General features: G+C 35.7%; 3 protein-coding genes and 2 long non-coding RNA genes across 5 annotated transcripts; 3 read left to right on the forward strand and 2 right to left on the reverse strand.

Moving 5' to 3' along the window:
• Positions 1 to 9,465: 9,465 nt before the first annotated feature.
• On the reverse strand, positions 9,466 to 11,519 carry LOC140803644 (sulfate transporter 3.1-like). The gene is made up of 7 exons (XM_073159546.1): positions 11,499 to 11,519; positions 10,849 to 10,975; positions 10,473 to 10,759; positions 10,207 to 10,397; positions 9,990 to 10,075; positions 9,836 to 9,912; positions 9,466 to 9,720 (listed from the first exon to the last, which is right to left on the reverse strand). The coding sequence occupies exons 1-4, from the start codon at positions 11,517 to 11,519 to the stop codon at positions 10,392 to 10,394; spliced, it is 441 nt and encodes a 146-aa protein (XP_073015647.1). The 3' UTR covers positions 9,466 to 9,720; positions 9,836 to 9,912; positions 9,990 to 10,075; positions 10,207 to 10,391.
• A 4,569-nt stretch (positions 11,520 to 16,088) lies between these two features.
• On the forward strand, positions 16,089 to 17,471 carry LOC140804057 (uncharacterized). Its single transcript, XM_073159937.1, has 2 exons — positions 16,089 to 16,349; positions 16,438 to 17,471. The coding sequence occupies exons 1-2, from the start codon at positions 16,089 to 16,091 to the stop codon at positions 17,392 to 17,394; spliced, it is 1,218 nt and encodes a 405-aa protein (XP_073016038.1). The 3' UTR covers positions 17,395 to 17,471.
• Positions 17,472 to 18,302: 831 nt separating this feature from the next.
• LOC140803855 (uncharacterized) lies at positions 18,303 to 18,968 on the forward strand. The gene is made up of 2 exons (XR_012111953.1): positions 18,303 to 18,663; positions 18,744 to 18,968. It is a non-coding gene; the product is annotated as an uncharacterized lncRNA (long non-coding RNA).
• Positions 18,969 to 19,540: 572 nt separating this feature from the next.
• On the reverse strand, positions 19,541 to 22,194 carry LOC140804058 (uncharacterized). The gene is made up of 3 exons (XR_012112030.1): positions 21,962 to 22,194; positions 19,968 to 21,814; positions 19,541 to 19,880 (listed from the first exon to the last, which is right to left on the reverse strand). It is a non-coding gene; the product is annotated as an uncharacterized lncRNA (long non-coding RNA).
• A 680-nt stretch (positions 22,195 to 22,874) lies between these two features.
• On the forward strand, positions 22,875 to 24,060 carry LOC140804059 (uncharacterized). The gene has a single exon (XM_073159938.1). It carries the CDS (start codon positions 23,256 to 23,258, stop codon positions 23,736 to 23,738), a length of 483 nt encoding a protein of 160 aa, XP_073016039.1. The 5' UTR covers positions 22,875 to 23,255; the 3' UTR covers positions 23,739 to 24,060.
• Positions 24,061 to 24,649: the final 589 nt, after the last annotated feature.

A 24,649-nucleotide genomic window follows, 5' to 3' on the forward strand; every position in this document is an offset into this window, starting at 1 on the left:
CCCCCACACAACCTGCCCGACTTCTTATTTTTCTTTTATTTTCAGGACTGCCCGCGGTCAGCCGGGGGAGATATGATGGAAAATGGGTCCGTCTGCAGAAAACATTTGTTATTCTTCTTATTTACGCTTACATAAAAGTATATCGGTTTCTTGAGATTATTGGTGTCCAGATTTTGGGAGATGTCTCGTGGAATTATCTTCTTATTGTAAAAACTACTTTTCCCCTCTGATATGTTGGGCAGTGTTGGATCCATAAATATTTTTATTGCATAAAACGAAATTTTTGAAAATGGTAAACAGGTTTCAGATGCAGATTTTTTTGGGGTTTCGCGTGCATATTTTGGGGGCATACTTCTACGTTTTAATGTTTTAAAACGTTAGAACAAAATGTTTGTTTATAAAGCAATCTAGAGGTCTTTTTTGGGGTCAAACCAGACTAGTGTCTTGGGACCCCAAGGCAAGAAGTCCCAATTTGAGGACTTTTGTTTGGGATCGCATTTCATTTTCTTCAATCATTTTACCTTATCTATTGGTCAATGCGACTTTTATATGGTACGGGGAATCCTTCCTTTATATATATATATATATATATATATATATATATATATATATAGACACACAAGAACAAGTTTAAACAACTACACCAACCAAAAAAGAGTCCTAGGCATAGATATGATATACACAAACATCCAAGTACATGCTCGATGTATGAGTTGGAAAAGGTTTAGTACATTATGCACAAACCAAATGGAGTAAACCGTGCGAGATGACCAATATTCCGAACTAGCGAAATGAGAGGATTATCGGAGAACTTTCTTAATTTGACGAAAATTCCGCTAAAGAATGTCACGTCTTGAAACTGAGATGTGGAATATCTGACGTTGTCAATAATCATATGACTAGTAACAACAAGCCTCGTAGTAATCAAATATCCAAAACTAGTCTATTTCATAAATCATATCAATGTCTTTACAAACTTTAAACGAAATACGGAAGCGTAAACAAATATAATAAAAACAAAATAACATGACTGGTTTTGTTACAAGTTGAGATCTTCAACATCTAAAGAAATATTCTTGTTCTTCTTCAATTTGTTCTTTGTTCTTATCTGAGGCGAAGAAGTAAGGGGTTAGTATTTAGGTAAATACTCACCAAGTAGAGGTCGATCGATCATAGTTGATAACAAATATATCTATATATATATATATATATATTGTATATTATCCGAATACAGAAAGCATGTTCAAATCATATCATATTAAATCGGACAAATGACACTGAAAATCTTCTTATTTTACATGGCTAACTAATCAATTCCCTAATTTATATCTTCTAAGGGACGAGGACATAATATCAGTTATTATATCCCACTGCATCAGGGTTAAATCAAATCAAATGTCGGAATTTCCTGACAATTTAAAATGTGAATCATAACAGTGCCTTCAAAAACATTTTTCTCGAACATGCTTTCAAATATCATTTAGCAAATCGAAGAAATAACAAATGTCGATCGAATTTCCAAAAACATATATATTTTATTTTTGTGCAAATGTGGACACAATTACGAAGAACAAGTATGTTACAGTTAAACTATATATCAAATAGTACACTTATTAAATGCAAGTGTACATAAAAGTATAGCAAAAACCCACTTACTTGAAAGATTGTTCCAAAAATCTTGGAATGAACAAGTTGGAGTTTGACACCGAAAACTAGTCACCTTGAAAAAATGTTTGTGCTTAATTGAACTGTTGGATCAATCTGAATTTTGGATATGTTGCTCAAAACACATGTAGGTATATTCTGAACGTTGTAGATCGGATTTGGACATGTAAAACAATGAGCAAAATTTTCTGAAATTGAGCAGAATTTTTGGTACTCGAAAATTGCAACTTTTAGAGAGGACTTTTGGTGTTGTTTTGGTGTAATTTCACTCATCTATTTGTCACTATTTAGGCACCAATGTGACTTTAGACCTTATCCCTCCATGTCAAATGTTGCATGGTTTATTGTATGTAATTTATTCTTCTTCATGCTAAAGGTTTCATGATTTATTGCATGTTATTTATTATCATCCATACCAAAATTTGCATGATTTATTACATGTAATTTATTATCTTCCATAAAATAATTCATCTTCAATACAAAATTAAAATTAACTTGCACTTTGTCTCTTTGTACAGTGAAGAAGAAACCAATTGATTTTACATTCTCGGAGGATGTTATTTAGGCCCTCTAAAGTTTGTAGATCAAATTCGAGAATGTTCTTTTCCTTTGTCCATTATTATTTCATCTCTATAGGTAAATATTCCACTTTTTTTAATAAAATCTTTTAAAAATAATGTATTACTCGTTATTATTATTATATTATATAAAATAGAGAACATGATATGGCACTAATTTTGAACCGACCCACAAACCACGCAATCTCGTAGAGTTTTGGGCGAACTCCAAGTGAATTAAATATTTTAGCAGCATATATGGAACAAATAAGTTTACTTGATTTTTAATCTCTCTAGGCTCGGAGTTATAATTGACTAATCTTAAATCCACATGCTACGTGTGGGAGACTGTGTCTTGTTCCTGACCCAAGTCACAGTATTTACATTTTCAAGGTTCTTTGAAATTTATTTATTTAATTAAACGAGTTAAATGGATTCCTAGGATTAAAGTAGTCTTGTTTGTAAGAGGGTGAATCTATCCAAACTAGCCTATGCCCAATTCTCCCTATTTGATATCCCCAAGACAACATCGGTATTTGCTAGCTACTTCATATTTTTTCTCACACGTGGTATGGTATGCCTTTGGAATGGGTTTCCGCCATTAATGCACAGTTTAGCAAAAAGGCTTGCACTTCACCAGTACTTGACCCATACTCGATCGTCCTTGTAACAGCAAATAACATCATCATATTATTGTAACCAAGACAAGGGGGGAAAGGATATTCAAATTTTGACGTGAAAGTTTTCACCAAAGGGTGTAAAAAAAATAAGGTAACACAAATTTTCACCAAATTTAATACTTATGAACAAAAGATCAGATTCATTGACCTAACCAGCCAAAGATCTTGTCACTGTCTTTCTTGCCTTTCGTTTTCCCCTCCCTTCACCACTATCCTTTTATGGTTTACGTATTGCCTGTCAATTCTATTCTGTCTTTTTCTTTAGTTTTTGTTTATGTATTAATTACCAATTTCGCAAGTTTTGAATTACTATGATTCGAGGGTTTTGATTACATTTATTGTTGTTTCGCTATACAATGGTCAATTCATCCCATTTTATACTATTTTAAGAAAACTTCGTGGACTCACCATGTCCAAATATTAATTGTTCATGGAAGAAGTTAATTTAAGTATAGTTCTATATTATAGGATTATAAGACGCGATTTGAATTTGTCAAATCATATTATAAAATAATAGCAAAACGAGTCGTATTTTGTGAGACAAATCTTTTATTTGGGTCATTCTTGAAAAAATATTACTTTTTAAGCTAAGAATATTAATTTTTATTGCGAATATCTGTAGAGTTGACCCATCTCACAGATAAAAATTCGTGAGATCGTCTCACAAGAGACCTAAAGTAATATCAAGTGATTAGTATATATACGAGTTTACGAAAAATCGTATGTCATGTAGACGGAGAAGGAATTTTTTAATAATGAATTCATAGATTTTTTCCTTTGAAAATGGTAGCACAAATAAGAATATAAGCATTATCATACTTGTTAATTTCCCGGCCTTTATTAAATAATAATTTGTGGATGAGAGATTTTGTAAAGTCTGATAAAATAAACTTATAGATATTATAGATAAAATGCAAGGATTTTTCGTGTAAACAAATATTTTAAATTTTGTCTATGTCGAGTAGACAGTTGTCTAACTCATGATTTTGGAAAGAGTTCCATTGAGGACGATCGAATGAGGCAAGATATTATATTTATGATGGATATACATAAGCAAGATTTTTTTAATAGAGTTGAATTTTTATTTTTTATTTTTTTTTTATTTTGGACAAATAAAAAAAGATAAAAGAATTCTCAGCCCCGTGGAGCCCGAGCCATGAACCATGATTCTGGCATATTAAAGATTCTTGGAATTCAATTGGACAATAAATTACAATTATTTATGTAAGTTTTTTTTAGTGGATTATTACTGTAATTATTTTTTTTCATTATTTTCGATACTAACTATTATTGTTTATTATTCTTGTTATCCTATCTGACTAAATACTTAAGAATGACAATGGAGAAATTTGTAAAATAATCTTGTTCAACTATTTTAAAAAAATATGACCTCCTCAAATGTATATTGTTTTAATCCCCGTTTTTTTCGGGTTCGAAGACCCATAGAATAATTAAATCCACGTCTTCGTCCTCATCTCTACTTGAAAAATAATAATATGTGAGTAGGGGTATGTTGGGATAATACCCAAACTTATTATTATTACTATTATTAATATTGGTGACGGGTCCAGGGATGGATTCTCATACCCGCATGAACTATTTTGGGGATTTAAAAAAATGTCCGAACTCGAGCCCGAAAATTAGTCCCCAAACGTAACCCACCATGTCGGGTTAAAGTTGTTATCCTTATGACAATACCAACTTGACTGAGAGGTTGGTGTCAATAACATACTTTCTACTTGTGAAATATATTTATAATATCTTTCACCCACAAACCTTCAAAATAAGAGCATGTTACTGAATTTATATTAGGGTTTGAACAAGCCACTGCTTGCCGGCCTAAGATCCAACTAGAATAGCAGGAATATACAAATACAAATTGTGATATACCGTAAATGATCGATTACTATACATGGATTTATCTAGTATACATGATCAATCGAAAGTAAGCGATTACTACAGAACCTTCAAATCGACGTGCTGCATTTTTTATCAAGTATTTATTTAAAAGTTTATGTTTCATTATCAAAAGACATAAATCTGCTTCTATCATAAAATTTGAGGCTATGATTGCTATCGTTATGGATAAAAAATAAATGAGTTGCTGAAAGTGATATTCGATTGAAAAATGGTAGGTATGAAGAAACAAACAATCTTGCAAATGAACCCTAATTTTTATTTCATTGTGTACCTTTCATTTCCACAACCACCACATCGCATGCGGTACTGAGTCTCGAGTTTTCTGGTGACTATTGAACTATTCAAGCAAATTTTTTAATATGATTCGTGAACAAGACTGCACGACACAATTCAAGGACAGATACTAACCAGAATTAATGTCGGAATAGGATCATATATTATACATGCTAGCTAGATACAAATCAAGCACCTACAATATAGCTCTAGTACTAAGAATCGTTTCTTGTCAATATTTGTGCTATATATATGGCAGCTCGTGTGGCTATTTTTGGCAGGAAATACTTACTTCATTGGCCAGACTTTCCCTTGGAGTTTTTCTTTTTAAATGAAATTTTATGGTCACGGATTAAGACATGGTGGATCCACAATCTTCATTATAACGACCCCTTAAATCACTATTAAATAGAATTCTTCGAAAGTGTGGCGCAAACTAAATATATAACATTGTTAATTTTTTAGATAATATTGTTACTGTTTTTGAGTAAATAAATGTGGTGTTTCTAATTGGTGCTCACTACATCAACTAGTAACACATATACATGGCACCAATATTGCAACTGTTGATGTCACGCTGACGTGTATAGTGTCATATCAACACTATGTCAGATAAATACTAATGTTGTCCAAATTTGAATTTACATGACTAAAACCGAAATTTGATAACATAGATGACCAAAATAATATGATTAAAAATGCAGTTTTCTCCAATTTATATATGATTAGTGTATATTATAATATATATATATATATATATTATATATATATATATATATATATAGATATATATATATATATACTATATAGTACAATTATACACAGATGTCAGAGTAAATACTATGTTGCAATTCAAATATTGAAATTTGATTTCTTGAAAATTTTATTTTTCATTTTATATGATTATATAAGAAAGTTATATATCTATAGATATTGACCATATTATAATATTTATAAAAAACATGAGTGTCATTCTGAACCCATTTAACGAATATAAATAGATGACTAATTAGATTATATATTTATATTTTGATATATATATTATATATATGTATATATGATATATATAATATTATATATATATATATATATATTGTATTGTGGATACATATTATATTAATTCGATCCTTGACTCTAGTATTTGCTATTATGTGGGGATCCTTGTCCAGGCTTGTCACAGGATATCCATTTCTCCAATTGATCGGGGAATTCTTTTATTGGTGCTCAAATTTGTTTTTCCTTTTTTATTATGTGGATAACATAATAAACATGAAAGGGTATTTCTCTTTGAACTTATGGTCATAAAATAAACCACAATTGATCATACACATCTACATCGATCGACATGAATCTATTCATAAATGAATGGCAAAGAAGAAGATCAAGAAGACAATTAATTCCTGGACCACTTTGATGCTTCACAGATAGGGACTAACTAGAATTAATGTCGGAACACGTCGAACCCTTAATTTTGATGTCTGGATTAGCTATCAATTGAATTACAATAGCTATAATATTTATATGATCGATGGAATTGTCTATAAATTAGTGTGCACTCTTGATGTTTGACTCCATTTTTACCAATGATGTGAACTATAATAAAGGATTTTTGTACTAATATCGATGAAATTTAGATAAAAACATAAAAAAAAATTGTGAGACGATCCCACAAGTCAATTTGACGATAAATATCTTTTATTTGGGTTACCCGTGAAAAAGAATTATTTTTTATGTAAAAAATATTAGTTTTTATTCTGAATATGGACATTGTTGACATATTTCACAAATAAAGATCAGTAAGATAGTCATACAAGAGGTAGAAAAATGAGCGGGTCAAACACAAATTTGAAAAAAAAAAATGACCTTGATCTGACTAGAAACATGTCGTTGTATGCTTAGGACCATACCTATTTTAACTAGTGGAGCTAATTTTTAAATTTTAAGTTTGCCAAATTTTATTTGTCATAATTCCTCTAATATGTTAATTTGAAAACTAATAAATATTAATTGGTCGTCTTATCATTTGGGCCGTTCAATTCTTATCTTAAAATTTTGGTTCTCACAAGCAGTTTCTGAAGGGGGGGGCCAGCCCATTATATTTTGCTTCTTTTGATTTGTGGGTGGGCCATTGAAGGAAGAATTGGGCTGTTTGTCTGGATTTCCATGTATTTCATCGCAAGTCCAGTTAATATACACGTCTGCTTTCAATGAATAGAACCCGACCCTTTTCTTTACGAAGAAAATTTTAAAAACATTATCAGTTCTCAGATTAAAAAAACTCCATCATTATTGAACTCCGATCTTGAAAATTCATATCTGTCTATATACATTATGAAATCCGACCAATCATTTATGATATCGGATTGGATCGATTTCAGATTTCTTGGATTGAGAGTGTAATCTAATCTAATCCAAACCAAATCGAATTAAATTTGATTACAATCAGATTGTACCGAGGTGAAATCAAGTTTGTATAAAATATTTTTTAAAACCATTAAGTATCTAAAAATCAGATAAAAGTAACATGTCAAATCTTTATTTATTTGTTAATTATCGGTCCATGCTAAGCTAGGGCTCAACTTTTGACTGTGGCAGAACCCGTGTCCGGAGCTTGGAAAAAAAAGATAAGTCTAGCTGAAAAAGAGAAACTAGAGTTGAATAAAAAAAGTCAAAGACCTCAGAATGAAATCCATTTGACATTAAAAAGTGTCGAGAATTCCTAAAGAATAGGATTGTTGAACTTGAGCTCCATGAATTACGTCAAGAGAAGAACAAGAGAAATGGCCTAGAGGGTAATTTGCATTCTTTATGAGCAGAGGTTTCACGAGCTCCATGAAGCAAATCTTGGCTATTTTGATGAAAACGAATGCCTCATAGCTCAACTTTGAGGGATGGGTTGTGGAATTGTATCCTTAAAAAAATGCATATCGTTGCTGGAGAACCAGGCTGACATGCATATCAAGTTTCAGGATCCCGAAACTGAGGAATTACAAGTACTGCTTACATTTTAAGAATTCTCCATATTTTTTCCTCTGCTTTATCCACAAGTACTGGCTTTAATATCTGTTATGTTCTAATTATCTTATTTGTTTGATTCAGGGTGATCAATTTACAAGCGTTCCCCATGGAATTAATCTGAACAAAGAAAAGACAACCCCGACGACAGACACATTTTCTGACTTGCATGATGTGCGGTCTAGGCTTCAAGCTTTTGGAAAGGCAATAGTGGAGATAAAGGAACTAATGATTCAGGAGAAAATGAATCTGCGTTTCAAGCTGGAGGCTTCAATGAAGCAAGTTGAATTGTTAAAATCCGAGGGTGGGAAAAATAAGAGAAATTCCAACCCTACATCTGAAATCTCCGAGGCCGATAATGTTCTTATGAGAAAAATCGTTGTCCTCGATCAAATATCTGATGATTCATCTCACGGTATCAGAAAGAGAGAAGAACGGGTTGGCATAGAGAATGAAAAAGTTGAATTATGGGAAACTTCTTATCCAAACGGCACAATTGATCTTATGGTTGGCAAGCTGAAAGTTTCTTCTTTGCTAGGCTCGACGCAGATATCCAGAAACAGGCCAATCTCCAAATCACAGTTCAAGATTTGAAGAGGAAACTCGAGGTTACAGAGAAGGGGAAACGAGGCAAAGAAGTTATCGAATGTGAGTCATTGAAAGGACAGCTTGAAGAAGCTGGTACTACAACCATAATGAAGCTCTTTGATCTTAATGTAAGATTGACTAAAAACGTAGAAAATAGAACATTTTCTGAAGTTGAAGCAAGTACTAGGAGAAGGAGATTGCCGCAGCAGGCTCAAAGAATGTCTGAAAAAATTGCAAGGTTGCAGCTGGAGATACAGAAGTTACGTTTGTTTAACATAACCTCGGCAATGGGAGGGAAGAAAAAACCAAAGTTTCTGAGATAAAAACAAGAGTTCTTCTGCGAGACAATCTATACGGAGGAGGAAAAGTGAACCACAGGCAGAAAAAAGCGCAAATTTGTGGGTGTTCCCAGCCTCAGACCCTTCAAGATTGAGAGCTTTTGATTCCTACTCTTAGTATTCAACAGCCCTCATATGCAATATCTGTATATGCTACCCCTCTTGTAGGTACTTTTATGCTCTTGTCCTAGAACAGCATATTTACGTTTACATTCTTTACAGTAGATTTTTATGATGCGTTAGCCGCCAGAAACATGTCTTACACTGAAACTTGTATGTTTAGAGAAAATTATGCTTGAAATTTGCATATCAGGCCTTTTGGTTCCAGTGAAAGGATACGACAGTGGCGTATAGAACCCACTTCGACTTTTAATCTTTGAAAGCACTAAGATATACAATTAATTGGTACAATTTTGGTGGAGAAAAATCGCTTCCACAGTTTAAATCTCATATATAAACTGCACGCTGTTTCTCGGACATAAATTGATATATACCCTAGACATTGCTGCTACAACTTCCTGGTTGATCACGAACCATGATTGGCTTGCAAGTGTGAAGCATGTAATTGCATGCCCCAACAGCTTCTCCCACTGTTAAAAAGATCCAATCCTGTCCTATCGTTTCGAGGAACTTCGACTTGTTTAGCTTCTTCATCACCTCAGCTCCTGGATTGGCCAGTGCTAGCTGCTCAATATCACACCAAATTCCAATCACGATTTGAAATAATCTTGAAAGTTGGTCAAAATTATTACTGATTATTTGATGAGCAATGGATGACAGAAAGGTGATTTGAATTTACCTTGAGCCCTCTTCGTTCGATAAGCTTATTTAGCTCTTCGAGCATGCTGATTCCACTTACATCGATGTTTCCGACAGCTGCCAAGTTCAAGATGTCGACTAATTAATGGATATGTGAAGCCTTTACATCTAAATTAGAAATCTCACTCACTCACCACTCATATCGAGTATAATATACTGCAATCCCATTTCTCCCGACGATTTTATTCGGTCTTCCTCATTATCTATCCATCTCGAAATTCTGGAACAAGAAATTATGATTTGGGTTCACAAGGACTCAGATTTGATTGATACGATTGTGATAAATTTATAACCCAAACAACGGTTTTTATAATTCTTGTTCCTTATTTTTTGTGCGTGTACTGTTGTTACCTTTCTCTCAAGTAGCTTGCGTTGGCAAAATAAATGGGAGCTTCAATTTCAAGAATCAGAACTCCAGGAACTCTTCTGGTATCGGAATACTGATCCACATTTCTGTACACCTTGGAGTTTGGAATATTACCAAGAGCCAATGTCTTTGGTCTTGCAACAAATAGCAGTAATCTCAAAATAGACAGTCAAATCTGCAAATTCAACTACACGTAATAGTAACATCATCATATTCAAAATCCGGAATGCTTTGCAAGTAGCATACTTACCGCCATGACTAAGCCAACTTCGATACTGGCGAAGACTACGCCAAGATACGCACTCATGCACACTACAAAGTCGAATTTGTCGATCTTCCATAGATGGATGGTCGCTTCGTAGTCGATGAGGCCAAGCATGGCAGCAATAATGATTGAGGACAGGACCACTATAGGCGTGTAATGGAACAATGGGATTACGAACCACAACGTCAACATGACAGCAAATGCCATTACGATGTTCGAAACGGCAGTTTTACATCCTGCGTTGAAGTTGACGGCAGAGCGGGAAAACGGGCCTGAAATCAATCAACGACAATTTTGTTATTCATTTTTCTTTCTACATTAATTTTGTTACATTAAATTCCGATATATTCCAATCCAAAACCTGTAGCGAGGTAACAAGAAGTGCAAGAACCAGCAATATTCATCATTCCAAAAGCAATCATCTCTTTGTTTCCATCAATGCTGTAATTCTTGAACATTGCAAAGCTTCTGCCCACTGCTATTCCCTCCTGTCCAAATAAATATAGCATACATCAAATATGGCTTTAATGATATATATATATATATATATATATATATATATATATATATATATATATATTGTTAGGTACGAATTTAATGGGGTAGGACCCGCATTAAATTAAATAATATAAAACATGCTTTCTCACATATCCCACATCGGTTTTGTTATAAAATTGAACGAGGAATTGAGTTATAAATAGAGCTCAATTCCTTCAGTTATTGTATCCCAAAATCAAAAGCTTTTCAGCTTTGATGAAAAGAGAGTGCATAGAAAAAAAGAGTGTATTTTTTTCTTGAGTGCGGGAATTCTCTTTTGTGAGTTAGAGAAAATATTTTCTCGGTATACTCGGGGTTGGGATCGTGAGATATTGAGTGTATTGGTGTATACACTTGTTGTAATATTTCTCCCGGTTATAAAAGTTGCAGTGCTCCGTGGATGTAGCCTATATTGGGTGAACCACGTAAATCTTTGTGTTCTTGTTGGTTGTTTTATTCCGCATTTTTGGGTACTATTATCATCGTGATCGGCATCGCTTCGGTGTAATTCCCCAACAACTGATATCAGAGCCTTGTGGTGAAAACTCTTTAAAATTCTGAGTATGCTCTGTGGTTGCAGCTCTGTCTGATCTTCCACATCAGAAAAGATTTTTTAGATTTTTTGTTAAGGCTAGAGAAGTGATGGCCGGAGATGATGGATCGGGACCTGGAATCAACAAGTTCGACGGTACAGATTACACGTTCTGGCGACTACAGATTATTGATTATCTGTACAGTAAGAAGTTGCATCAACCTCTATCTGGAAAAAAGCCGGAAAAGATGGAGGATGATGACTGGAAGCTTCTTGATCGACAGGTGTTAGGTGTAATACGATTGATCCTAACAAAGAACGTGGCACATAACGTGGCGGAGGCAAAAACAACTGAGGAGATGATGTCCATTTTGTCGGACATGTACGAAAAGCCATCGGCAAATAACAAAGTACATCTCATGAAGAAGTTATTCAACTTGAAGATGGGAGAAGGTGCTTCGGTGGCTAAACACATCAATGAATTCAACACGATTGTTTCACAGCTAACATCTGTTGAAATTAAATTTGATGATGAGATTCGGGCACTTATTCTTTTGGCGTCTTTACCAGACAATTGGGAACCAATGCGGGCAGCGGTTAGCAACTCTGTTGGAAAAAGAAAGCTACAATTTAATGATGTCAGAGATCAAATTCTTGCCGAGGAAGTTCGCAAGATGGATTCTGGTGAAGAAACATCATCAAGTTCTGCTCTAAATCTCGAGAATAGAGGAAGGGGCAGGAGTGGCGAAAAGAGTTTTAACCAATGGCATGGTGGGTCCAAGTCAAGAAATGGAAAAGACAAAAGCAACTTTGAAAAGAATGTGAAGTGCTGGAGCTGTGGTGAGACTGGTCACTTGAAAAAGAATTGCAAATCAACAAAGAACAACGCTAATGTTGTTACCGAGGAGGTACATGATGCTCTGCTATTATCCATGGAAAGCCATGTTGATTCTTGGGTTATGGACTCGGGAGCTTCGTTTCATACCACTGATAATCGTGATGTATTCGATAATTACATTGCGGGAGATTACGGAAAAATTTTCCTGGCTGATGGAAAACCTTTGGAAATAATTAGTATGGGTGATATCCGGATGAAGATGACAAATGGATCTGTCTGAAAAATCAACAAAGTAAGGCATGTACCAAAGTTGACACACAATCTGATTTCAGTGGGACAGCTTGACGACGAAGGCCATAAGGTGACCTTTGGTGATGGTTCCTGGAAAGTGAGAAAGGGAGCCATGATTGTTGCTCGAGGAAAGAAAACTGGAACACTTTATATGACTTCCAGTTTGAGAAATAAATTAGCGGCTGTGAATGCTGGAGCTAATTCAAGTCTATGGCATAGTAGGCTTGGGGATACGAGTTAAAAGAGAATGAAGATGCTTGTTTCAAACGGAAAGCTGCCGGGATTAAAGATCGTTGAGCACAAGCTGTGTGAAGCTGTATTTTTTGGAAAGCAGAAAAAGGTGAGCTTTTCAAAAGAGGTCAGAGAACCGATATCGGCGGATTTGGAGCTGGTACATACTGATGTATGTGGACCATCTCCTGTGACATTCCTTGGAGATCACTCAAGATATTATGGCACTACTGTTGACGATTCGAGCAGGAGATTTTGGGTTTATTTTGTGAAAAATAAATCGGATGTTTATGAGATCTTTAAACAGTGGGAGTTAGCCATGGAAGATGTGATGGATTTGCTGTCATCCAATCACATGTGGAGGTTGTCAGAACTTCCTGAAGGTAAAAAGGTTTTACAGAGCAAGTGGGAGTACCGGTTAGAAAATGACGGTAGCAAGCGGTACAAAGAAATACTTGTTGTAAAAGGTGAAAAGAAAGTCATTGGTTACACTGATATTTTCTCTCTGGTGGTAAAGTTAACTACTATCAGGACTGTACTTGGATTGATGGTAAAAGAAGATTTACATCTTGAACAGTTAGATGTAAAGACGATGTTTCTTCATGGTGAGCTAGATGAAGAAATGAATCAATCACAGGGATTTGAAGTACGAGGGAAAGAGAAAATGGTGTGCAAACTTCAGAAGAGCTTGTATGGTCTCAAACAAGCTCCAAGACAGTGGTACAAGAAGTTTGATGGTGTAATGAATAATGATGGTTTTCTGAGGTATCAGGCTGATCACTGTTGTAAATGATATGTTGATAGCAAGAGCTTGTCTGGAAGAGATTGATAAACTCGAGAAAGAGTTATCAAAGGAATTTGCTTTGAAGGATTTGGGTGCTGCAAAACAAATCCTTGGACTGGGGATCTTTAGAGATCGGGTGAATAGAGTCTTGAAGCTTGAGAAGATTCCTGAAAGCAAGAATCCAGCTGAGATGCTCACGAAGGCTGTTATCATGGAAAAACTGAAGTTGTGTTTGACTTCAGTTGGTCTTCTGGACTAACACAAAGGAGGTATGAGCTGCTGCACTGATGGTGTGAAGACATGATTGAAATCAAGTCTTCAAGTCGGAGAATTGTTAGGTACGAATTTAATGGGGTGGGACCCGCATTAAATTAAATAATATAAAACATGCTTTCTCACATATCCCACATCGGTTTTGTTATAAAATTGAACGAGGAATTCAGTTATTGTATCCCAAAATCAAAAGCTTTTCAGCTTTGATGAAAAGAGAGTGCATAGAAAAAAAGAGTGTATTTTTTTCTTGAGTGCGGGAATTCTCTTTTGTGAGATAGAGAAAATATTTTCTCGGTATACTCGGGGTTGGGATCGTGAGATATTGAGTGTATTGGTGTATACACTTGTTGTAATATTTCTCCCGGTTATAAAAGTTGCAGTGCTCCGTGGATGTAGCCTATATTGGGTGAACCACGTAAATCTTTGTGTTCTTGTTGGTTGTTTTATTCCGCATTTTTGGGTACTATTATCATCGTGATCGGCATCGCTTCGGTGTAATTCCCCAACATATATATATATATATATATATATATATATATATATATATATATATATATATATATATATATATATATATATATATATATATATATGCTACACAATAAAGGGTGAGAGATTATTTGCATATATATGGCAGTGAAAAGGGACTTGCAGCGAGGGCGATGATGCCGGTGACCATTCCGGTTTTGATAGTTGTTGGAAGATACTGTGATTCGAAGTTTAGATCCATTATTGATAGTGGATTTATTCCTTTCTTCAGGACTCCAATCTGTAAATTAAAATTATTTCCTCAGAACCATGCGAGAACAGATTTATGTATTGTCTAGACAAGACATGCATGCATAATTCCATGATTCTTACAAGTAACACATAAAAAAATGAAATGAAATTGAAAGGATATATAGATCAGGTATAATTCAAATCAAATCAAGCTCAAGAAACCTAGACATGATCAGGTAAGGCTATTCCAGATTTTTGAACTAATTCAATTCGACCTTGAAATGAGCTACTCACGACTGGATAAACTCGATTGCTCATAATATTGATGAAAAGGAAGGTTGTATTGATGAAAGGAAGGTTGAGTCTCACCACTTGGACCCCATGCTTCTCAGCATGGGTAAGGTATACAAGAAGACTTCCCAATATCACAGACGTCCATGGAGCCATTGCTGAAATCCAAAATAGATTTGGCTTCTTTTTGCTCTGCATTTCATTCACCAATTTCAATAACATGCATCAATTTTCATTAGCAAAATAAACTAATAATTATCTCTCCGTTAAGTACAATATTTAAAGCACGTGCAACTAAATGTTTTATGAGTTTTATAAAGTGGAGATTGAAGTACAAAATTATGTGTCCAGTCATCTTATTAGAACAGAATTAATTCAGGTAACGATACGCAAACCATAAATTTCATTTTATACACATGCAATTTCAGCTTTGGGTTTTGTTTTGTTTTGTTTTGCACAAAAAACTCGTGTGAAATGATGTCGTATGTCAATTTTATGATACATATATTTTATTTGAGTAACTCATAAAAAATAATATTTTTTATGCTAAAAGAATTATTTTTCATTGTAAATATAGACATGATTGACCGATCTCATGATTAATGATCAGTGAAACCGTCTCACAAACTTTGTTTTGACCTAACATATGCCCCCACCAAATCTTTATTTTAGTACAAAAAAAAAAAAAAAAAGGTCTGTGACTCCATTTTTCAAGATTTTTTATTTTGTCGATATATGATTTATTATAATTGAGTTTCGAACTTGAGATTTTATCGAAAATTTAAGTTATCGGTGTGAAATGTTCATTAGGCATCGACGATCATCAAGATGAAAACGGACCGACCCGTGTCAGTAAAATATATACATGAAGTGATATCAATAATCAAAATTATTTTTATTTCATAAAATATGTCCAATTAAAATAAATTAACTAAAAAGAATGCATCTCCCACCTTATATTTTTGCTTCTAATTCCAATGGGCTACTCTTTTATGATCCACATTCCGCACCCGGTCCAAGCCCGTCTTCAATCCAAATCTGGTTCTCGGCCCATCGGGTGAACCTGTTTTAAAAGCCCGCAAATGGATCTTTCAGCCTTCAGGTATGGAAGATACCATTGACCTCTTCCAACTTCAATACTCCGATCTCCTACAATTATCGGCCGATGAAGTTTCGGCATCTCCCGCGGAAAACCGACGGCTAGAGTTTATATCTGATCAAATTATGCATGAAATCGGGCCGACTGGTCCCGGACTGCTCTCCGTCATAGGCGTGCCCAAAGCCCGACTACTCCGCCAAGCTCTGCTCCCTTTGGCGCGCAAGCTTGCCATTCTCGGTAACGAAGATCGGAAACGGATTCTCAAGGTAAAACCTTATTCTTAAAATTAATTAAAAATTAGTTCACTTTTGCACTTTTAAAAATGTGGATTATCTGTTTTTGGCAAGTGAATAGGAGTATAATTTGGGAAGTGATGTGCCGCTAAAGAATTTGGATAGGATTGTGTCATCGTTTGCCATGCAAATGAAGTATGATCAAGAATTTAATGGTAAATTCTGCGAGTCAATGACAGCTGTGGCTGATGGTTCTGGATTTAGTAATCTACGGCTTGCGTTTCGAGAATTAGGTTCGTGTATGATGGAATTAGGGCTTCTTCTTTCTCGAGTTTGTGACAAAAAACTTGGTGGGTGCGAGCTAGAGCATAGCTTATTGCAATGTGGCACGGCTAAAGCCCGTCTAATACATTATCATTCGATTCTCGACAGTGTAATTATCAAAGAAAAATGTAGAAGAAAATGTCGTTCTGCCATTGATAGTCGTGATTCCAGGATTGATGATGAATCAGATTTGTGGCAGAAGTGGCATTATGATTATGGAATCTTCACCATTTTGACAGCTCCAATGTTTATGTGTTTGGATGGAACTGGAAGTGATGCCAAAGAACACGACTCTCCAATGGGCCACACGTATTTGCAAATTCTTCATCCGAGCAAGTGTCGTGTCCTTTCAGTGAAAGCTACCGAAAGGAGTTTTATTGTTCAGGTGGGAGAATCCGCGGATGTGTTATCTAAAGGGAAGCTTCGAGCCACACTTCATTGTGTTTCTAGACCGGCTAAGATAGACGATTTGAGCAGGGAGACTTTTGTTGTGTTTTTGCAGCCAGCATGGAACAAGATTTTTTCCCTTAAAGAATACCCAATTGAACACTTGAAGAAAGGAGATCAGAATCTAGAGTCGGATTGTGAGGGAACTGGAGGTGCTGTACATGAATCAGTTGAGTTGATTCGAAATATTAGTGGTATGGTTCCACCACTATCTACGCGGTTGAAGGATGGGATGACCTTTGCTGATTTTGCGAAAGCAACCACAATGAAGTATTATGGCAGCAGTGGACTGCAATCTAGCAGATAGGAAAAGATGATGTTCGACATGCACAGAATTCTGCATGTACGGGTGTAGTTATGCGGGGAAAAGTTCACATCTTGCACAAGGGATCGTCAATAATGCAAGTCTTGGAAAATATCAATCTGGGTTGGATCGTCCACGACTGTGTTTGGCTTCAAGGCCCACGGCAATTGTTAAGGGTTAGCTCTATATCATGAGTCACGGCCAAATTTACAAACAGGACAGGATTCGATGTACACTGTTCAAACTCGAGGTTTTGTTCATATGATGGGATTCGGCCACCCCGATATAATGCTTTCGCGTTGTGGCCAACCTCTTTTTTTCCTTGTCCGATAGCTTGGATTGAACAATTATGTTGTTCTGTTTTCCGATGTGGATGTTTAAGACACGATTTTATTCATCTATGCTCTCTATGAGTAGCGGCGTTACTGGTTAGGAAATTGGGTTTTCTATTCTCTCGTTCCTTTAATAACAATTTGTTAAATTGGTTGTTTTATTTATCCATAGTAAAACTATCACTCAAAATTGGTATATATTTTTTTCCAAAAAAAAGAAGCTATATATCAATATGGTTACACTTTATATAAAAAAAATTAATATATTTAAAATTTAATGTGTACGTATCGCCTTCCAAGGATAGTGGTTTGGCTAATAAGTGTGGATAAAGAAGCTTTTTAATCAATAGAGTTGGTACGAGGACAAAATTTTGTGTGAGACGGTCTCATGGGTCTTTTTTGTGAGACGGATCTCTTATTTGGATCATCCACAAAAAAGTATTATTTTTTATGCTAAGAGTATTACTTTTTATTGTGAATATGGGTAGGGTTGACCCGTCTCACAGCTTAAGATCCGTGAGACGGTTTCACATGAGATACACTCTGGTACGAGGTATCTATAAGAATGGTTTTTTATAAAACAATAATAATAATTTTTCGATGGAGAGATAATTTTTCTTACTGTATTAAGTTGTCTTAATTTAAAAATAATAATTAATCGTTTGTTAAAAAAAACATAGTAATTAATCCTGGCCAACGTCATTCCAAACTATCTTTACATGAGCCCATTGCGCTTATTGGGCCGAACCAGCCCAATAAGATTAAACACCGGGATGAGCCTTAATCCCCTCGTGCTCTGCGAATCTTCGTTCGGAGAAAATGGAGGAAGAAAGCCAGCAGAAGCTGGAAGCGGAGGTTGCTCCGGCCCTGTTTCAGTACATCCGGTCCATAAATCGATATCCGTATCCGTCGGGTCAGATATCCGGGTTTTCGATCTTGAGTAGGGGAAAATAGTAATGTGTTTGTTTATGTGAACAAGTCTGCAATACCTCTTGCACTGATTCAGTAATTGATTTGAAGAGTACGCTGTGGAGTTATCATGGTTAATTAAAATGGTGGGCATAAGGATTCAATTCGGCAATTCGTTATAGTTTAAATGGGGAGATTTTTGCGTCAGCTGGAGATATAAGCTGGTCAAAATCTGGGATACCAGTTCTTGGCATTGTGTTTGTTCCGTGTAAGCATTTCGCTGATCGTGATACTTTTGTTTTACATCTTAGAAATGAAATATTTAAAATGAGTTTATTATGACTTATAATAGACTGCTATAGCAATTTGGGTTAATCATTTTCGTAAAGCGAGACGAATACGAAGTAGTTGCTATAGAGGCTCATTGTACAGGTGCAGGTCGGGCTCGGAGCGTGACAAGAGGCATTGCTTCAAACACTTCAACGTAAGTTATCAATAGGTAAAGAAGCCTTCGTAATAGCTTCCGAATCAGTAAAAACAGAAACAAGGAACTAGTTAATCAAGAAAAATTGTAAAGCAGAGAGACTGGGAGTTAAGAAAGCTAGGTAGAAATAATAAAAATGGTCAAACAGCGGCTGAGTGACGATCGTTTCTGAACATTTCGAGGTTAAATTTGGTTCAGAGCTCACGACATTTTTGTAGTATATTGAGATATCGATGGAAAAGTATGTTGCAGCACGGTTGTATATACCGTTATATCTTGGTAATATGTTCATGCCATTTCTGGATTGATCATGTAATTTTACTCTGTTCTTTTTTATCGCAACCTAATGGGTTAACTTTTTTGGGACTTCATCGTGCATGACGATGCTTGTTTTGGTAAGCAGCATTGCCAGCGTCACAAAATCTGTGTGAAGTATTATCTCGTAGTTACATTCCAGCATTATAATCGAATCATTAGATAACGTACACTCTTGACGACAGTTCTCTACAAAGTTTGAAAACAAATACAAACAACTAAAAATGGTCACATAATACACTAATATAAGACTATATGCCTTGCCCAGAGTCTCATCACATGTTCTACTGTTCGTGACCAAATACAGCTACACCGACTCAATGTTAACCATACTCCAGTTAGATTGACAAAGTAAAACAGAACATCAACACGACTGATATGAAAATCAGCATGTGGAGATCATAAAGCAGCCTCATAAGAATTGTCTTCCATCAGCTCTATCAATAGCACTGGTTAAAACATGAAAAAAATACCCATTAGTACGAAGGTACATGAGGCAAAATCCAAAGGAAACAGGTGAATATCATAAAGATTACCTGTTCACAGCTCAATATGATCAACAATCTCTGGTAACAAAATGTTACTGAACTATGTGGTGTCAAAGCTTAAAAACAAAGAGCTAAAATATCATCTAGGTACCGAACGCTTCAAGAAACACGAAGAGGGAAAGCTTGAGAAAGACATCTCATCATGGATCGACTTTCTCACTTCTCGGATTATGTTCTTTACACATATTTATGTTGTAAAGCACTAAAGGAGAATCTAATATATCAATTTCCCTTCCCGTTTTTCTTTTTAAAAACCAAGAAAAACGGAGAAAGGGAAAAACCGCAGCTGAGCAAAGATGCAGAGATCAGAACTACTTCTAAACTTTAAAGCAACAAAGAAACAAGTTGATGAGGCGATTTCAGGTGAAAATGAATAGAGAGACTAAATTGCAATCTGAAGTTGGCATTTGACTAAAGAAACTAAAGACAAAGGTCGAGTTCAACACGAAGGCTGAGTCTGAAAAAGAAGGAGATGGAAGAACTGCACTGAACTGACAGGTTAGGTCTCTACAATATTTACAAGTATAGGACAAGAAAAACAAAAACTAAAAAGGAGGAAATGAAAATAAACAACCCAGAAAGGAAGATTTGCTGGAGATCCCAATTGATGCTTCCAACAATGTGTGGCCTGATCACAGCTAAATATATTCAGGCAACTGAGCCAAATATCTAATTATGCCGATTCGTCAATCACTGATATCGATCAAACCCTGCCTTCCACATCAAAGCTTTCTTGACAAATCAACTAAACCACATTAAAAGATATATCAATTTCCCAAGATATATGGAGATAGACAATCAAACCAGCCAATACAGCAGTTCCATAGCCACTGCCACCACCACTTTAGGAACCTTGAGTGAATTCCTCATAAGAAGTTAGCACACAGGCGTATCATTTTCATTATATATACAATCTACCACAAACCGACTTCACAAAGTACACTAATTTTCATATTTACATGATCACTAGTTGCTCCAAGTCCGTCAATCATCAGTTATATCAAGATTAAGAATGCGACGAAGAGTCTTAGTCGCAGTGTCAGCACTATCAAAAATAACACCATCCAGAGAGCTGTGCCCAATTTCAGAGGTTGAGACATCCAAAGCAAGGGAAATGGATTGTTTCGGCTGTACTGAGAACGTAGGTATGGGCAACGAACTTGGGGGAGGTGAGTTTGAGTATGTAGGTCCAGCCCAACGCTCGTAGAAATGAAAATCATCATTAATCACCCTTTCGTTGTCTTCGAACTTGATATCAATAGGGATTGGATAACTACAGTTTTTCCCATTTCTTTTGGAGCTTTTTTGGTTTACTTTGTCAGATGGTGATGGTGTTTTGGGGGAGAAAGAAGAAGAAAAGGCCCGTTTGATAACAGGAGTGGCCGTGGAGTAAGATTTCAACTGAGTTGGGAACAACCCTGACCCAGGTTGAAATGCCCTCCAATTAACTCCTCTAAAATGGTCGCCAGGTGTCGACAAAAACGACCCACCTTTGGATGAGCCATTGTCACGATTTCTACTATAACTCTGATGGTGATTCCTGTGATGAGCTACGACGACTACAGTCTCCATCAGATCAGCCCAACGAGAAATCCTTCTTTCGTCACTCCTCTTTCATCCACCTTTCTTAATCACAAGTAATCAAAAAACTCATAAAAAGGTACAATAACAGATTTAGAGCACTGAACTGGATCTTAAACAGTCATAAATTTTAGATCGTCTACGTAACCACCAAAACCTGATCAGACCTCGATAAACCTAGCCCATATGGAGCATATACGTGCAGTTAAATGCATCCACGACAACCACACCCTCACCGTTCAGTTTCTTCAGATCTACAGCACATCACCCAAAACAAAAACAGAGTGAAGTCACAACAACGACACAAAACATAATTTTAAAAAAAACACATATCAACAAAAAAACTAAATATTCAACATATTGAAGCTCTAATTTTTTACAGAAAATCAAAGAAAAATTACCTATTCCCGAGTTTAAAAAAACAAGTAAATGGTAGAAATCGAAGATGCGGTTTCGACGTCAAACTGAGATAATTTCACTCAATACATATATCTGCCTACACATACGCTATTTTACGAGTGAAAGGGATGAAGAAGCCATTGGAGAAGCCTGAATTCTACAGCTTGTGTGGAGGAGCTAAGCTATGGTTTCTGAATTTTTTGTGGATTGAAAGCGAAATGAGAAATCTTCTGATCCAAAAATGATTCACAGTTATTAAAATCTTGGCAGTACCTATGAGTGAAATTACACGAACACCCTTGCTTCTCAACGCAATTTACTGATTAAGTCGACTTACGCCGACTATCCGACAAAGTTAAATGCCACGTAACCATGTACCGGACGCAAGCCATAATCCCCTGTTTATTTTCTTTCCAATAATTTAATCTTTCCCGGTGCGTAAGTTAACTGGACAGGAACTAAATCGAATTGAAGATGAATAAAATCTTAAGATTTATGAGTTGGATTTGGAATTTGAAAATCGAATAATACTAAAATTACAATTAATATATTCTTATAATGATATTTATAATTATTACATCGTGATATTTTATTGTTATAATTTGAGATTTTATATTCAATAAAAAATATATAATGAGATTTTGACGAACTGAATTTTTATAATGAATTTTTTGTGTTGTATAAATTGGTGTCTTTTAGATTTGTGAGCGGCTTACTTCTAGCTTCAATATGTTGTAGGTGTCTTCTGGTTGGTTGTAAGTCATTTGAATTTGAAATTAAGATATCAGGTAACAAAAAAAAATAAAATAAAATAAACATAACCTATTATTCGTCACCAAAATTCTTACAAAAACATTATCCTAACACTAACAAAAAAACATATATATGAACAAAAAATTGAAGTATTTTTTAGTAAGCTGACACTCATAAGATGAAATTGAGTGATCTTGTATTTCAAGCTGAAGTCTTGTAAACAGAGCCACAGCTATAAATTGTCAGAAAACAAAGACGGGGCAAATGCTGTGAAACTCTCAAATCAGTCGGTGCCCGCTGTTTTCTCATCCCTCTAAGTTCCCCAACTCCATTGATAAAACCTTTGCTTCTTATCATCCGTGTAAAAAAAAAGAAAAAATCAAATCTTTTTTTTCAAATTGTTACTTGCGTTCCTCGATAAGCTACTAATTTCTTGGTTTTCTCTGAAAAAATTCAATCTTGGTTATCCGGGCTTTCTTTTCAGATCCAAGCTTTTCTTGTTTTACATGTATATTATCTGAAAATTATATAATACTTTCCCCGATGAAGGTTCACCCCGCACCAAGAAAGCACAATATCGCGCTGCGATACGATGTTGCATCAGTACTCGCTCTTGCGAACAGCTGCCGACAGAAGAAGCTGCGGCGGCTGCCCCACATCTATGAGAAGGTTCTCGAGCTGCCCTTTCACCCAGACGCCGACGTCTCGATCGACGAAACATCCGAGGCCCTACGATTTGTCGCCGCCACGGATGACATCAGCGGTGACATAAGGGCCGATGCCGTTGAGATCTGCCCCGGAATTACTAAGATTGTCATAAGGGGTAACGGTGTCGTTGATTTGTCGGGTACTGAGTTGGAGATTGATTTGTGGCGGTTTCGGCTCCCCGCTTCGACCCGGCCGGAGCTGGTATCCGCCGCTTATGACGGCGGTGAGCTGGTGGTCACGGTTCCGAAGGGAGCGGAGGACGAGGGAGAAGATGGCGGTGGGGATATTGGAGGTGGCAGCCTTGTTTTTGTACAGTAAAAGTAATATTAATCTATCTTTACTTTGTATTTGTCCGAGTCTCTATCTTTTAGAATTTACTTAAATATTTGAGTTGTTGGAAGATCAGATATGTTAAAAAAATGCAATTTCATTGGCTTCCGGGGTTGAACAGGAAAAAACAGAAATGAAAGCCTGTTTCTGGTTATTTGAGGTGCCTGTTTCTGGTTAGTTGAGGTTTTTGATTGTTTTCCATTAGTATAATAAATTAGTGAAGTTGTGTTGGCTCAAAAACCACTTGGTAAACGTGATTGACACCGGAAACTCTGTTTCAATTAACGAATTTCACTGAAGTTTTACGAGATCTGATTGTTTCAAACTATGAGTATGGAGGGATCAAAAGTACAACAATTAGTCTAATAACTTGCTAGAATGTTTTCAATGTTTATCTTCTGCTATACATGATTTTGTATATATAAGTATTTCACTGCATTGAGTAGATTTTGGAAATGTGTTCCACTATAGAACATGTAGTACGAGATTCATTAATGCATCGTTGTATGTGCCACAATATTTGAAACATTTGGAAGGGTTGAACACAAAATCACAAATATACACCAAGATTCAAGGTTTGCCAACAATTTGGTTATCGACGGTGTTGAAATGGCGAAAAGAGGTATAACCTTCTCAAGGTTCTGTATAGGTAATGTAATCAAAGTTTAGCAGAAAAAATGACACTTTTTTGGTGCTTAATTGTGTTGTTCTATATTTGTATGGTTGTAATCTGTGGAAATAAACCATGCCTGTAGGTTGCATGTGTGATGGTTCTAATTCTTGCTCCTTCAGAGCCACCAAAATACCACAGACGTGGCTACTGAAAATCATTAGGCTACGTAAGAGTTGCAAGAGTTCTGAAGAAAACTGGTGAATCACTATCTTGTTATGTTCCGATG

The sequence above is a fragment of the Primulina eburnea genome, chromosome 10, assembly GCF_022965805.1.
Source record: "Primulina eburnea isolate SZY01 chromosome 10, ASM2296580v1, whole genome shotgun sequence".
NCBI classification, from domain to species: Eukaryota; Viridiplantae; Streptophyta; class Magnoliopsida; order Lamiales; family Gesneriaceae; genus Primulina; species Primulina eburnea.